The 16,908-nt window shown below is 41.0% G+C and overlaps 1 protein-coding gene across 5 annotated transcripts in view; it reads right to left on the bottom strand.

Annotated features, from left to right (window-relative positions):
- ARMC8 (armadillo repeat containing 8) overlaps positions 1-16,340 on the bottom strand; it is a 104,179-nt gene extending 87,839 nt beyond the window's left edge. For all 5 annotated transcript variants that reach the window (XM_082625944.1, XM_082625942.1, XM_082625943.1 and 2 more), the window contains exon 1: positions 16,054-16,340. In XM_082625944.1, coding sequence (XP_082482070.1) covers positions 16,054-16,098 — 45 coding nt within the window. In that variant the 5' untranslated portion in view covers positions 16,099-16,340. The remainder of the gene's footprint in view (positions 1-16,053) is intronic.
- Between the last annotated feature and the right edge of the window lie 568 nt (positions 16,341-16,908).

The raw sequence follows: 16,908 nt of genomic DNA, 5'->3' as shown, positions 1-16,908 counted from the left end.
GTGTGGCATAAGATAATAACTAAGACCTGACCATTAGACTTAGGAACATGAAGGTCATCAGTGATCTTGACAACAACAGTGTGGGCTGAGTGGTGGTGTCAAAGCCTGCTTGGCGAGGGTTTAAGAGAGAATGGGAAAAGAGGAATTAGAGAAAGTACACACACAAACAGCTCTTTCAAGGAGTTTCGTTGTAAAGGGGAGTGAAGGAAGAGAGTAAGAGCTAGAGGGACAAGCGAAGTCAGGAGAGCTTTTTTTTTTAAAAAAAGACGGAATAAATTAAAGCATACTTATTCATCAACGGAAATTTTTGTTTTGTTTTGATAAAGAAAAACATGCTGCACTGGGGTAGGGGGAGAACTTCTGGAACAACGTTCATAATAATTGAGAGGGAAGTGGATTTACTGACCAAGTAGAACATGCAAAGTACAACAGCCAGAGGCAATAAAGTAGGTGGATACGGTGATGAGAGCTTGTGGACATTCTCTCTGATTATCTCTATTTTCTGAAAGTTAAAATTGTGGGGTTGGGTGCGAGAGTGAAGAACAGAAGAAATAAAACACAGCATGGGCCAGAAAATATACCAGGACTGCCAGGCAGCACTAACCTTCTTGAGGTTCATGATTATGAATTTAAAGTGAGACCAGTCAGCATGGCTGTGTTTTTCTCCAGCTACATTAAAATATACAGAAGTAGACATGAATAATAGAGTTAGATTTAACCAGAGCTGGAATTTCACCAGGCAAGGATGACAAAGCCAAAGGAATGGGTCAGCTGAGTTGAGGGTGTATGCAAAGTTGAGATTATAATGACAGGCCTATTGAAGACCAATGAAAAAGCGGCAGAGTTAATGGAATGCAGGTAACAGGGGGTTTGACGAAGGCTTGTAGGTGTTCAGGTCGTAGAAGGAGTGGTCTGGGAGGACAGAAGGTGGTGACCAGAATGTGTAAAATTGAGATTATGAAGGGGTTTTAGTTATTGGTAAGGTCAAGGTCTAGGAAATAACCATGGGGACAAACACCTCAAGGGAACACAGAGGATATGATCATTGGGGAAGTCTAGAGTTTAAGAAAAATTGTCTACATAGGTAATGAAATTTCCATAAGTTATCACAGAAATAGTGTTAGAAAAAGTGAACATGAGCTAGGAGCTAAAATCTTAAAGAAATGAGGGGGAATGATCCAGGGGATCTATAGATGACTACAAGGTAGAGTCTGATGAGATTCAGAGCTGGAATATTTAGAGAAAAGGGAAGAGAGGGGTCTGGAAAGGGCAATGAGGAGCAATTCTCTGTCTCCACTTCTAGGCCTAGAGATATGAGGGATATGGGAAGAAAAAGAGCCACCAGCTGAGAAGACTGCAGGAGAAAGCTGAGGAAAAGGGTGTCAAGAGGTGAAAAGCCTGGTTTCAGTCTAAACAAAAAGATGAAGGAAGTGTTCAGACAAGAGGGTGAGGATAACAAAAACCCAGTGAAAGGAGCGGGAGAGAGGCAAGTGGTCTGGGTAGAAAAGTAAATGGACAGAGACACATGGGCATGAGGAAGGACCCTAGAGTCCTGGGCTTCTTGTGGTAGCTAATGTAAGCAGAGATAAAGAGCTCAATCCTGATGACCTCAAGGGAAAGAGGAATGAGGCTGTAATAATGGGGCAGGTGGCGGGGAAGGGGATTTGGGGGCTTCTTCACTCTTGCCAACAACCGTGTGGATGTTGGGGAGGGAGAGTTTGATCTAGGCACTAATTTACCCCTGAAATAGGACAAACACTGGAGTTTCTTCCTCCCTCCTGCCCACAGAGGCCAAAAGGTTAAGAGAGTGTCTGATGATCTGTCCTTTCAAGACGTGGCTTCACGCTCACTTCAAAACACTAATACCCTTTTAAATTACTCGGTAGCTTCCGGGAGCTGGAAGGGATTGTACACAGTGATCCTCCATCCTCCCAACCGATCCAGTGAATGTGCCAAGCAGCCAGCTAAAGCTCAGGGTACAGTCTGTGCCCATGAAGGAGAGCAGCCAGGGTCACACTATGACCTCTGCCTTTTGGCACAAGGCTTCAAACAAATGACCTAGAAAGCCCTCGAAACCTAGCTCTAAACTTACTGTACCCATTCAAAGCTGCAGAAGCTACCACAAATGTATAGATTAAAAACCTGTTACATTTTTACGCTTAATAGCATCCCTCCAAATTATATTATGTAAAAATGTACAGGAATCCCTTCAAGCAGAAAGTTCGTACACACCAAATTTGTGAATTAGTATTTAGAATTTAGCAGAGCTGAATGTACATATGTACGAACAGGTACTAAACATTAAAGAAAGAAGAGAACCTTGTAGCAAATTTCTTCTTGAAGGAAAACAGAAACAGGTAATGAGTTGCATTCCACTGTGGAGAACTATTATGTGGAAGCAATTTCCCTTTTAGTAGGGTGACCATTTGTGATGTCTCCCCTTGAGTGAAGACTGGTCATAGTGACTTGATTCTAGCAAGCAGAAAGCAGTGGAGGTGATAGGATGTCACTGCAGAGCTCTCCCTCTCTCTGTGTCCATGTCTGTGTCTGTCTGTCTGTCTGTCTCTCCCTCCCTCGGTCAAAAGCCAGCTTCCATGTTGTAAGTTGCCCTATGGAGAGCCCCACATGGCGTGGAACTAAGGGGAGCCCCTGGCCAAGAGTCAGCAAGGGACTGAGGCCCTCATTTCAACAGCCCACATGGAACTAAATGCTGCCAATAATCCTGTGAGTGAGCTTGGAAATGGATTCTCCCGCAACTGAGCCTTGAAACATGCCTCCTGTTGACACCCTGACTGCAACCTTACAAGGAACTCTGGGGCAGAGGCATTAGCTAAGCCACGTCTGAATTCCTGAGCTACAGAAACTGTGAGATAATAAATGTTGTTTTAAGCAGCTAAGTAATTTGTTACATAACAATAAACAGACAATAAATGAATACACCTTCAAATTTATCATCCAAACCAGGATAATTTTAAGACTGAAAGAGGGCACTACTAATACTTGCCACAGAATAACACACATAAATGAAGAGTGTTGGAGACAAACGGGCTTATATGCTCGCCCTACCTTTTATTCCTCTTTAGTGGCACAGAAGAAAAGGGGAAGAACTTAGAGATAGCTCAGAAAACTGGTCAGACATACTGAAAAAGCAAACTAGAACAATCTCTAATTGCCCCTCTGAATAAACTACGCATGATTGGGGTGAATTAAAACCCTGCCTTTTGAAAAAAATTCTTGGGGAAGGGTTCTGAATGCCAAATTATTAAGTCCCAGACTTGCCACGAATGGGATTTAACTCAAAGAATAGAAGAAGTAAATGTGTTCAACTGAAGTTCTAAAACCTGAAGTGAAACAATGGGTTTATTAGACAATGAAGAGTGAGGGTTTAAGTGTCAATAAGAAAGTATCAAACTATTATTTCATTAAAATCTTGCTCTATGTGTATTTCATTAAAATAGTATGTTCTTTAATTCTACCACATTCAGGCATTGAATGGTAGAAAGAATATATGACTTGGCATCAGAAGATGGGTTTGAAGCCTACTTCTACCACTTGGTAGCTTTGTGACACAGGGCAAAAATAAAATTTTGAGACTGTTTCTTCAAGTAAAAAATGGTAACGTTACCACATAACTCAGAGTGTGGATCAAATGAGATAACACACAAGAAAAACCCCTGTAAACTGTAAATGAACCATATAAACACTGATTTCAGGAAAAGCCTATTTTTGTATAAAAAATATAATTGCCTTAACAAATGTACTAATGCTCTTCTCAGTTATTTATAATCATATTCATGATTAAAGCCTAATTATTCAGACATACCTTTCCTCACCTGATAGCAGCTTTTTTCTCAGACCAAGCTAAGTACTTAGTAAAAAATAAATATGCATTTGAATGCTGACCTTAAAAATCTAAACTTTCATTACTTGAGATTTAAAATAACTGTTAAAAATATGTAAGGTAATCCTTAGTGCACTTTTTATTACTAACTTTCATTATAACTGTAGGTATAACCATGGACTCAGACAATATAAAATCACAGTTACAAATACCAATATGTAGTTCAAGGAGTAATTTTTTTTTTTTTTTTTTGGCTGCACCTTGGCATGAGGGATCTTGGTTCCCTGACCAGGGATCGAACCTGTCCCCTCTGCAGTGGAAGCGTGGAGTCTTAACCACTGTACTGCCAGGGAAGTCGCAAGGAATAATCAATTTATAGTGTTCTCGTTCCCATACACCAAATCAGAAAGAAAAGGTAGACAGAATACAAATATTTTTATAATACCTGACACTTGTTTAGTATGTTACAGTTTACAAAGTATTTTCATATCTATTTTCTCATTTAATTCATGTGTTCTTTAGAAATTGAAATATTACAAATCTCATTGGGGAATTCTGACCCCTGAGAAATTAATGTTTAAACTAGTTGTTGCCATATTAATCAAAATTTCATGTGTCAATTATTCCACAAACTACTAGGAACTTCAAGATAAAACTGTTCATAATGTTGATCATTCAGCATTGTCAGGGAAAATCCTGGTTTAGGGAAGAGATGAAAGGAGCACAACCCCAAAAAACAAAACGTTTGAGCTCTATAAAGCTTCAGTTTAAAACCTATTTTATGCTGAAATTCAACATATGAATATATTTAATTTACTAGGTGCTGGTAACAGAGTTAAGATAGAGTCCCTTACCCTCAACTCATTCACAGCACAGAAAGGAAACAGATAGGTAAGTAAGTTACAGTTGTCACTTCTAACACAGGATAAGTGTAACCATAAAAGTGAACACAAGATAAAAAGAAAGCTGAAGATACAATTAACTGAAGTTAGGGGTGGAATGGGAGGTGGTATCTAAGCAGCAAGGATGATTAATCTGAAAGACCAGTATTATTTTGCTAGGTGAAATGGGGAGGAAAAAAAAGATAAGGGCTCTAGGCAGAGAGCACAGCACACGCAAAAGAGTTCTGAAGCAATGTGGTGTCTGAGAAACGCAATTTAGTATTATAGTGATGTAGTATACACTTGGGGATACAAAACAAAGCTCAAGTTGTACTCTTTAATTCAGTCAACAAATATTTAGACAGCTATGCAGGCACTGTTCTAGGCAAGAACCAAAAAAAGCCCAACTTTGCAGGGCTTACATTTCAGCAAGGGGAGAAAGATAAAAAGCAATAAACATAATAAATAAACGATATAGAATATTATAGGGCTATACATGCTATGGGGGGAAATGTTTAATAGCACATTTTATTTCCATCTCCTTTTACTATACACTGCACAAGCTGCAGGGAGGGAGAAGTGCAGGAGAGAAAGAGGGAAGTGTACTAACACATCCCCCCTCAGAGAACCCCATACGCTCAGCATCTCAGTAGTTCTCAACAGGGACAGCACTACTGCCTAAGATACATTCTTTAAATCTATGGACGTGATTCTGGGTTGTCAAAATGACAGTAGGTGCTATTGATATCTAGTGGGCAAGGGCTAAGGATGCTAGATGTCCTGCAGTGAGTGGGCCAACAGGCCCACACCCGAAAAGACTTTCCACTATGCAGTCATGTAGGAAAATAAACTTTAATTACCTGAGCCTAGAATCTAACTCCATTTTACATATAAACCAAAAATGTGTTTCGTATCATTTTACTATACCATTTTCCAAGAATGCAACTCCCATACGAATATAGGAAAGGGTGTACTTTGTCTTGTTAGGAACTTCATCAAAAGTTGTTCATTTTAGAAAAATCACATCAAAAACAGTATCACTTATTGTATTTAAGTAACCATCACATCATACCTATATCACTCTGTCTTACAGCAGTCATATTTACAGCTAAACTACCCTTATTTGTAAGTATATCACTATTTTATTACTTCTTTCTAGTATCTGAGTATTTACACATTTAAATAATATAAATTAGTTTCCTGCTCTTTCTCCCTTAACACAGCTGAGGCATGATGCCAACTCTTAAAAATTTACATGTAAGAGCAGTTATCTATGAATTTCACTCCAGGAGAGCCAAGGAGGTGCTTCAAAATACGTTTTAAGAAGCGGGTGTGGAGTCTAGCAGAGTTGAGAACCACTAACTGAAACAGCTCTTAACATTCCAGTCAGCTGGGAGCTCCAGAACCTCTTCTCCATCCCAAACAATCTGAAACCAAGATTTGATTTTCTGATGCCTCCAACTCTCAGTCCAAACAAATGCTTCCTACTATCACTTTGACAATTTTCTGAAATGCTAAATAACTGTACCGCTTACATCAGTCACAGATTCACAATTATTCAATGTAAAGTCCAGGAACTAGAGAATTTTTTCCTAACTTTGAGGGGAAAAAAAAACTACCTCCCTCTGGAACAATACAAAAGAGGATAATATAAGAAAGACTGACCTTTTCCTTGCAGATGGCTATCACGCCCTCCCTACTTGCCTACTTGCCTCCAAAAGGAAGAAAAATTAGAAGAAAACGCCTAAGTAAACCCAAAGTTTGTGGATATTTTTCTTTTCTTTTACTTTTTTGTATTCTAGTAAACTTCTGGCCCCATTAGGATTCAATCAGATTCTCATTCAATTTTTGCAGACCCATCACATAGTATTTTTTAAACTATTTTTATCTTTACATTAAAAAAAAAAATTATAGGATTCATTCTTTGGTGATTCTAGAGGTTTGCAGCATCCTTCCTCCCAAAATTCACCAAAGCCCTGCTTTTCTGCAGTCTCTAGCAAATTTGGGAAGTTTATAAAATGGCACTTCAGTTTGGCTGGGTCCCATCGGTGCAGAATATAACATACTTATGACAACCAAAATTCCTAGAATATAATGTTTCAATCTCATAAACAGAATTATGAAAATACTGAAATATATAATTTTAAACTTAATCTACTTGGATAAGAAGCAGCCCTGACCTCTCAATAAGTAATTAAGACTGAAAATCAGATTTTACATGTTAAGAGAACTTATTTTAAAATAAATAGTAAATAAATCAGTACTCATATAAAGTTTGAAAATAAAATTCTAAAATGTAAGGCTGTGCACACAAATTTTTCCTCTATGTGTCTGGAAATCTGACTACAACACTTCATAGACAATAGTATATGACAGTGGACAGGTCAGTCTCTCTGGCTCTCAGTTTTCATCAATAAAAAACAGACAAGGACAAACTAAAGATTATCTGAAGGCTTCTTTCAGGCAAAGATTCCATAACTTTACTTACACAAAGGGGGATTTTTTTTTCATAATAGGAAAACCAGAGCACAATAGTGAGTTTTTAATGTAATAAAATATTATTATAGCCCTTGTATATCGTATCAACATGCTATAAAGATGCTTAGGTGGTCTCAAGAACTGGAAGCAATTTAGCATTCATGCTTCTCTCTAATCAGGTACTGCAATGTTTATCCTTTTAAAGTATGGTACAAATCACAAAGAGCTATATGGGTCTAGATGATTTGTAAGGTTCTTTCTCACTATTAAATTCTATTCATTTACTGTTCAACGTAGACAAGAATGTCTGAAGACTGAGGACCAAGAAGAGATCTCTCTGGACAGATTAAGTGGACAATGTAAGGATTTATGGTGCAAAATAGCAGAATCTGGAAGTCCAAGGGAGCAAGAACCTAATATGGGACATTAGAGTGACAAGGATTGTGAGGAGTTTTATAAAGATTGAGGTATTCTCTGGGTTGGCAAAGGTTCATTTAGATGCCTTCCAAAGTGATAAGATAGCCCAGAAAATCCACTAGGATGCATTCAAATGCCTACTTCTTAATCCTGACATAACAGAGTGAGGCTATTCAGACACGGGTGTGATGTTGCCCTTGACCATAAGAATAGTTTAAATTATTCTTCAAGACTGCAATCATGTAATGACTTTGAGATCCAGGGTACCATCTTTCCTGGTACACCTCAGAGCTGGTACAGTCCAGACAGGCTAGCTGCCTTCTGATTTTTTTTTTTTAAAGGCTTTCTTTGCTTCAGATTCTTAGAGGCAGTAAACACCCTTGCCTCAGAGCTATCCATGGTGCTTGACTCATACTCAGCCCGTCACTTCCAGCAACTGGTGCATTAGCTTTCCGACCACAGTACCACTCAGGATCTGCCTGACCCATCATCCACCTTGGGGCCTGTGACTGTTATGTCAGTATCACGGGCCACTTGTACTTTCTGTCTACTCCACGTCGCCTATGCCCGGATCCACGAGTGCCTTACTTTGTCCTGGCTTAGATCTCTCACCTAGCTCTGCCCCCCAGGCCTGCTACACCATCTGCTACACAAAGCCCCTTCTGCACATACAGTACACCTTGGGGGAGATCACTGGCATAATCTGGGCAAAAGATTACAGTTCTTCAGAGCCAAATCCCCCATATGATACCTTACGTGAGTTTTAAAACCTTGTTGTTACAATGTTTACCATTCCAAAATGACTGAAACTGAGTTTTAAATTTTGCTCTATGTTTTTGTGACTGACTTTGGAATGAATAAAGAATAGGAACTGTTAACTCAAGATTTATGTGTGGGTTTCAGGGAATCTATGAGCCCCTTGAAATTATGTGATTCTTTAGGCAGATGCATGTTTTTCCGGGGAAGATGGTGTTGAGCCTCTTACCCTTAAAAGGTTAAGAACTCGGTCAATGTGCTGATGACTCCCAATAATAATCATCTCCCCAGGTTTAAGCACTAGACCTCTATATCTGTGGTTTAATAAATATATTTGGTCTTTCTCCTAGTTCTTGGCACAGAGGTCCTGAAACACTTGAAATTTCCTGGGTGACACTAATGTCTTTACTTATTCATGAGGAACATCTTTCAAGAGTTTTGCTAATGAACAATTAGGCTGGGGCCCCTAGATAGCCTCAAGATGGGACTGGTTACCCAAAAGACGAAGTGATTAGAGGGCTGGAACTTTCAGTCCCATCCACCAACCTCTGGGAAGTGGAAGAGTGGGAGGCTGGAGATTAATGCTCTATAAAAACTCCTGAATAAAATGTGATTAAGTTTCCAGGTAAGTGAATGGATCCACCTGCCAGGAGGGTGGTGCACCCCAGTTCCACATGGACAGAAGTTCCTGCACTTGGGACCTTTCTGGATCTTGCCCTATGTACCTCTTCACCTGGCTGTACATCTGTATCTTTTATAAGATAAATGTTTTGCTGACCTTTGTGAACCATTCTGACAAATGACTGAATTTGAGGAGGGAGCAGTGGGAACCCCTGATTTATAACTGGTCAGAGGACAGGAGAACAACCTGGACTTGCAACTGCTGTCTGAAGTGGGGGCAGTCTTGCAGGACTTAACCTGTGGAATCTGACACTATCTCCAAGTAAATAGTGTCAGAATTGAGTTAAATTGTAGGACACCCAGCTAGTATCCACAGAGAACTAGAGAATTGCTTGGTGGTGTGGAAAACATTCCAGAATATCCAGCTGCCTACTGGACACCTCTAAATGAATTCCCAGAAAACACTTCAAACTCAGCATGTCCAAAATGAAACTCCTTTTTCCTCCTTACTCCTCTAACATGTTCAGCTCCTAATCCTCACCGTCTCAGTAGAGAATGCCACCCAGATATAAAACTAAGAATCTTGTCAGTCATGCTTGATCACGATTATGACTCTTTCCTTTTCCTCATTCCCCTTATCCAATCAGTCACGTCTTACAACTTTTTGAAAGCCTAATAAATTCTTAAAACACTCCAGAAACAGAAGAATCATGTGTTCTCTAATCATTTTGCAGGTGGTAAAGATCTCCAAATATTAATAGATTCTATAGGCTGGAAACTCTTCCCACTGGACCATAACTTTTCATTTTTAATAGAAAGCATAACACCATCTCATCATTCCCCCTCCCCCAATAACTGTTTTATGAATATGCCAGAGAATGTAGCTAACTCTTTATTCTTCTGAGTTTATGAAATGAGATCAAAGCAGTATTCTTCTATCAAAGTGACAAGTGGGGGCTGTTTCTGCAAAACAGCTCTTATTAGGAATACTTCTCATTCCTAGCTAAACAGTCCTAAGGATCATAGCACTACAGCTCAGTGAAGGCAGCTGCTCTCCAATTTCCAGAAGATAACAGAAATCTTCCTTTGTTAATAAATCCACATCTTTACCTAGAGGCCAACATAACATATGACACTGCAAAACAATTGCCAAATCAGAAAGATACAAGTCAGAGTAACTGAAATTCCTGGCTCCTGGTACTACTTTAAAATTCTTGATGAGAATGGGAGGAGATAAGAAGGCTAGATATAGATATCCATGTGAAACTGAAGACCTTACCTAACTCTTGGTAAAGCTTAAAAGACTTCCTGAGCATTCGTTGTCTGAATTCAGGTGACAATCTTTCCTTAAAAAGATAGAAGATGTCCAGAAACATACGATGAGCATCTCCCATTCTTCACACATTGCCATTAAAGATTAGAAGTTCATACTGATTTTCTTTTAGGACTACCACCTGACATACCCTGTGCTTACTGGTGTTTTGTAGAGAAAACAAAAGGGAAACTTTAAAATGTGCTTACAAAATTTTACTTTGCATTTACTACTAAAAACCAAGAGAGGGCAAATAGGATAGTTGAGCTTAACCTCACAGAAAAAAATTTAACTCTTGTCAGTTGTCCATGTAAGAGCAAATCACTATGCACCTGAAGACCAACAAATGCTTATAATCATCAAGAAGAGAACATAATCAAGGAATATCCAGACTTGGAATACCCTATACAGTGCAAATAACTGCTCATCAAATAGGCATAATGGCACTGGGAAATAAATGTAACGAAGGCCTTAGTTGTCTGTGCCAGCCTACAGTATGATTCAAAGGCATTTTATTATCTTGTCTCTCTCAAATCACTACAAACTGACCAAAGTAAAGTGCAATCATCCTCTTAACAGGGTATTTCAAAAGGCATAAATTTTCATCTCAAGTCCGTTACCAATTTTTTAAAAAATAGGTCATACTTCTGGTGTTATGTCTAAGAATTCTTTACCAAGCCCAAGGTTCTGCAAATTTTGTTTATTCTAAAAGTTTTATATTTTACGATTAGATCTATGATCCATTTTGAATTAATTTTTGTACAAGGTGTGAAATTAAGATCAAAGTTCATTTTTTAACCTATGCTTAAGGGGATGAAAAGATAAGCTACAGACAGGGAGAAAATATTTGCAAAGCACCAATCTGACCAAGGACTCACATCTAGAATATATAAAGAGACTTCAAAACTCTACAGTAAAAAAACAAACAGTCCAATTAGAAAGTGGGCAAAAGGACATGGAAAAATATTTCACTATAATATTTTATTCATATTTCACTAAAATATTTTATTCATATTTCAATAAAATATGGATGGCAAGTAAGTAATGAAAATATTTTTGACATTACTAATCATTACAGAAATGTACATTGAGACCATGATGAGATATCACTATATATCTATTAGAATAGCTAAAATAGGGCCTCCCTGGTGGCGCAGTGGTTGAGAGTCCGCCTGCCGATGCAGGGGATACGGGTTCGTGCCCCGGTCTGGGAGGATCCCATATGCCGCGGAGCGGCTGGGCCCGTGAGCCATGGCCGCTGAGCCTGCGCATCCGGAGCCTGTGCTCCGCAACGGGAGAGGCCACAACAGTGAGAGGCCCGCGTACGGAAAAAAAAAAAAAAAAAAAAAGAATAGCTAAAATAAAAAATAATGACATACCAAATTGCTGGTAAGCATGCAAAGAAACTGGATCTCTCAAACATTACTGGTGGGAATGTAAAATGGTACAGCCACTTTGGAAAAGTTTGTCAGTTTCTTTAAGAATTAAACATACATTTACCATACAACCTAGCAATTGCATCTCAGAGATACAAAAAGTTATGTCCACACAAAAGCCTGTACATGTTTGTTCATAGCAGGTTATAACAGCCAAAAACTGGAAATGCCCAAAATTTCTAACAGTTAAGCAAACTATCTTTCAAACATCCATATTATATATCCATACCACAGTATACTACTCAGCAGTAAAAAGGAAGAAACTACTGATACATACAACAGCTTGAATGGATCTCCAGGGCATTACACTGAGTGACAAAAGCCAATCTCAAAAGGTCACACGCTGTATGACTCCATTTATGTAACAGTATAGAAAATGACAAAATCATGGAGATGGAGAAGAGATTAGTTGTCACCAGGGGTTAGAGATAGTGGGTGTGGGGCAATAGGCAGGTGTGACTCTAACGAAGTAGCATGAGGGAGATCTCGACTATGGTGTTACAGAACTGTATACATATTTATACCAATATCAGTTTTGTGGTTTTGATACTGTACTATACTTATATAAAATGTGACCAAACGCGGGAACTGGGTACAGTATACACAGGGATCTATCTTTGCACTTTGTACTATCTTTGCAACTTCCTGTGAATCTGTAATTATCTCAAAATAAAAAGTTAAAAAAATGCAATCAATGTAAAATCACCCAAAAGTTTGGGAAACATGGGAAAATTTATAAATTTGTTGAAAACAGTGATGTTGTAATGCTAAATGCAAATCAAAGAGGGATAGGGGTGATCATGATGTAGCCTAGAAAGACACCTGGAGATTTTGTCCAACTCCTCCAAATAAATAGTTCAATCAAATATTTATTGAGAATCTAATACATGAAATACATAGTGCTATAAAAAGTAGTTAAGAAGAAGAAAAGGTCAAGCACTTACCTCTGAATTAATTTACTCTCTAAGAAGATAAAACAGAATAATTATTAAAAGCCTCAGGGCCACTGCAAAAGCAGTTCCCTTTGCCTGGAATGTTCTTCTGTTTTTCTAGTTAGTTCTTACTTGTCCTTGAACTCTTAGCTCATTGTCACTTCTTTAGGGAAACCTTCCCTAGCTCTCACTGCTCTCCATATTAGAACACGTTCCCCTATTACATGCTTGTACAGCACCCTATATTTTTCATTCATAACACTAATCACCATTCACAAAAAACTGTGACATTTTGATGTCTATTTTCTCCATTAGGCTAATCTCCAAGAAGGCGAAGACAGTCCAGGTAGCTCACCACTGTATTCCCAAACCCAATGCCATGCCTGGCAAATGACAGAAGCTCAAAATATGTTACATGAATAAACCTATACAAAGCTCTAATTAATATGGTCAAATGAGCAGGCAGACAACAAGAGTTACTGGGGTTTGTAAGAACCCAAGATCACTTCAGCTTGAGAAAGCCAGTTTATATGGGATAGGAGGTTCACGCAGAGGATAAAGAATCTTATATCCAAAGCTGAATATGAACATCAGCCTTTCAGCAACAGGAACCCACTGAAGAATTGAAACAGGGAACCGGTGCATCCTATGTGCTGTATAGGGAAATAAACGCGGAGAACTGAATTCAACTAAGAGGATAAGACACTAGAGGCAGTAAAAATAACTGCAAGGAACTGTGGTAATGCAGGCACAAAATGATAAGTTCCGGAATGAGAGGGTGGTCATGGGAAAAGACAGATGTGAGGGACACCGAGAATGAAGAGCCAACAGAACTTAAGGACTGATTAGCTACAGGGGCATGAAAGGGGGAAGAGTCAATGATGATTCAAGTGGTTTAACAGTGGGTGATCCATGAAAGATACTACCATTAACAGAAATGGGAAGTCAGGACTAAGTTCTCTTAGGAGAAGGAATGCGCTTTTTTTGGAAAGTGATGGGTAACATCCACACAACTGAAGACGTGAGACTAGATGGAGAAGAGTCAAGGCTGCCAATGTAGATGTGTGAGTTGATTATAGTTAAGGTTATAAAAATGAATGAGAGGGCCTCCCTGGTGGCGCAGTGGTTGCGAGTCCGCCTGCCGATGCAGGGGATACGGGTTCGTGCCCCGGTCCGGGAAGATCCCACATGCCGCGGAGCGGCTGGGCCCGTGAGCCATGGCCGCTGGGCCTGTGCGTCTGGAGCCTGTGCTCCGCAACGGGAGAGGCCACAACAGTGAGAGGCCCGCGTACCGCAAAAAAAAAAAAAAAAAAAAAAATGAATGAGATCTCTCAGAGAGGAGAAGGTATAAAGGGCCTTGAATGGAAATTCTTTAAAAGCATTTGATCTGCCCCTGGTGAGAATTATGTTTCTCAGGTTATGGAGTCATTCAGACGGTGAGCTTCCTGAAGGCATAGCTGAGCTCAGCTGTGCACTGGGTGTTGTACACAACCGGTGCAAAATAGTAGCCTGTTAAAGGAACCAATTATTTTCAAGATAATTTCTGATGATTAATTCCTGTTCCACTTGCACTTTGTATTTCAAAAAGTGGTGCCCTAGGTAGAACTTTGAAAGGTACAGGCTTCACCTGAAATTATTATAATCAGTGAGTTTAGACAGTTTAAATCATTTATCCAAAGGTCTGATTTCCCAAAGCTCCAGAACTGAAGAACTCAAAGACCAGACTTTGGGACTGTGAAAACCTTAAAAAAAAAAAAAAAAAGAGAGACCCCAATGAGACCAGAGCTAAAGCAAATGCCCACTAGAAGTAGGGAATACTCTTCAAGAAGTTTTTGAATAAAGTAAAATAGGAAATATTATTTACTGAGGGAGTGAAAAAAAAACCCCCAAATTTCAATTGTACACTACACGGGTTGACAACGTACAAAAACTAAAGAAGCTTCAAATGAAGGATAAGCTAGATAATTAAGGGAATTGAGAACAGTCCAGATGCATACTTAAAAAAAAACCCAAAAAGCTAATGAGGGAAACTCACTGGCCTGCTCTCCCACAAAACGTTCCTAGGTGTCAGTCAGAGGTGGAGTAACAAACTAATTCAATGCTTAGGTGAGCAGTATTTCCCCAGCTAAAGTTTAAAAATAAGAAATGGGCTATTGAAATGGATCAGAGGACAAATTTGTGTACAGCTCCCACCCCACCCCCGCCCAAATAAATCAAGGTGGAATATGCCACAATGCTCTAACCGTTAACTGCAGCAAATGTCCTAAGTGCTTCCAGATAGGTGAATTGTGTTTGTGGGAGAAGTCAGGGAAGAGAAACCCTTTGGAGCCACAGACTCAAGGAACCTGACAAGGCATCTATAATCCAACCATCCTCTCAACATCAGACTGACTTCCACGGTAAGTCTAAAAGATGGTCCACCAGTCTTTGCCTGCTTGTTTCCAACAACAGCAAATGGACCATTGGTAAACTGACCATTCTCAGAGCTGGACAGCTCTCATTTGCTGCAAAATCCTTCTAAGTTATCTCCTAGTAACTTTCACCCCGGTCCTTGGTTCTCTCAAGAGCAACACAGCAAAGGTGAAAGTTTTGGTTTCATTTTTAAATTTAAGCGAACAAACTAGGTATTACTTCCCGGCATGTCAGTACATTCCCTTCTTTCAACAGTAGGAAAATCTGATCTCTTTTTTCAACGTTTGACTCCCCGTGAAGGAAAAAGGAAGGCCAGTCACAGGTTCCTTTAGACTCAGGGCTGCGACCTCCGCAGCAGAGCGGAGAAAAGGGGCTTAAATAACTACATACGCTAGGAGACGTTGCAGCTGATATGAAATTCCCGTTGCCAAGAAGCAAGCAGCTCTAGCCTGTGACCGGGTGCTGGGACGCGATAGAAGCCACACAGACCTGGCCTGGCAGCCCCGAGACAGTGGGGGCCAAGAAGCCTCCGTCTCTTTTTGCCAAAGCCGCGGAGGGCTGAGTGGGCGCTCACCCCCAGGCCAGCGGCAAGCCCGGCGCCTCACACGGCAAAGCGCTCGGCCCCGGGAAAGAGGCGTCGGTAAGAAGGCGGCTCGGTGAAACGCCTGGCAAAGCCCAAGCCGCGCCGCCGGGCCAGCTGCCCGTGTGTCCAACCACCCGGCCCGCCCGACGCCGTCCTGAGAACCTGCACCGGTGAGCGCTCCCGGAGTTGGAGACGTCTCGGGCTCGGCCGGGTCCCGTCTCTCCCGCCCGCCCACCCTCTCTCAACTCCCCTGCTTAAAGCTGAGCCGGAGGCTACCCCAAGGAGTGGTACCCAGGAGGCACGCCGCGTTGGTGGTGAACGCTGCGGGCTGGGGCCGAGCTCTCGGGCGGGCGGGCAGCCGAGCGGCTGCGGCCGGTCACTCACCGAAAGGACGCTCATGCGGATTGGGGTCTCCAACAGGCACGCCATCTTGAGCCTTCCCACCCGGCTGCAACCGGCGCCGGCGCCGGGGCCGGCACTTTCGACAGCCGACTACTGGGCCAACCACAGTTACCTCTGCAGGAAGTCAGGCAGGTAGACGAGAACGGACCACCCTCTAGACACCGCTGAAGTACGGCCACGGCCCGCAGAGGGGAGAGCAAAGGGAAACCGCCCCAGGGGCCTCCTTGCGAATCGTCCTCTCAGAAACGGCAGCTACTCTCAGCCTCGGCGAGAGGTGGGAGCGCGCAGCAGTTTCCGCATGCGCAAACAAGATCGGCCGGCCCCACCTGCGGCTCGCGGTGGGCGGAGCCTCAGGGGCGGAGCCTCAGGGGCGGAGTCTTGCTGCAAGCGTCACAGATTGATTTATTGCAATTTCTTGAGCTCGCGTACTCATTATTCCGAAAAACTGGTGTGTAGAGCCAAATACATAATTTGAAGTTCACTTTCACATTCATTATCTCACTCCATCTTTGCACCAAACTCCTAGTGTCGTTATTATCTCCATTTTACAGATGGAGAAACTGTGATCTCAGAACCAGGTCTCCTGCCACCAGTAAGAGTGTTTCACGATCCAACGTTGAAGTGTGACCTGTTTCAGTATTATCTGCCCGACCCTTTTATTCTAGTGTAGTGTTAAGAATAGATATTCGAGAGCCAGAACGCCTGAGTTTAATCCTTGCTACCTCACAGAGCTGCATTTCCTCGGCAAGTTACTTAAACTTCTACGATTCAGTTTCCTCTTGTGCAAAATAAGGGGCTATGAAGATGGAAAATATAAAGCTCTTAGAACATGCCTGG

This window comes from Mesoplodon mirus, assembly GCF_964341445.2.
Source record: "Mesoplodon mirus genome assembly, chromosome: 6".
NCBI lineage: Eukaryota > Metazoa > Chordata > Mammalia > Artiodactyla > Ziphiidae > Mesoplodon > Mesoplodon mirus.
The sequence above is the reverse complement of the archived record's forward strand: the minus strand, read 5'-3'. Positions and strand labels throughout refer to the sequence as shown.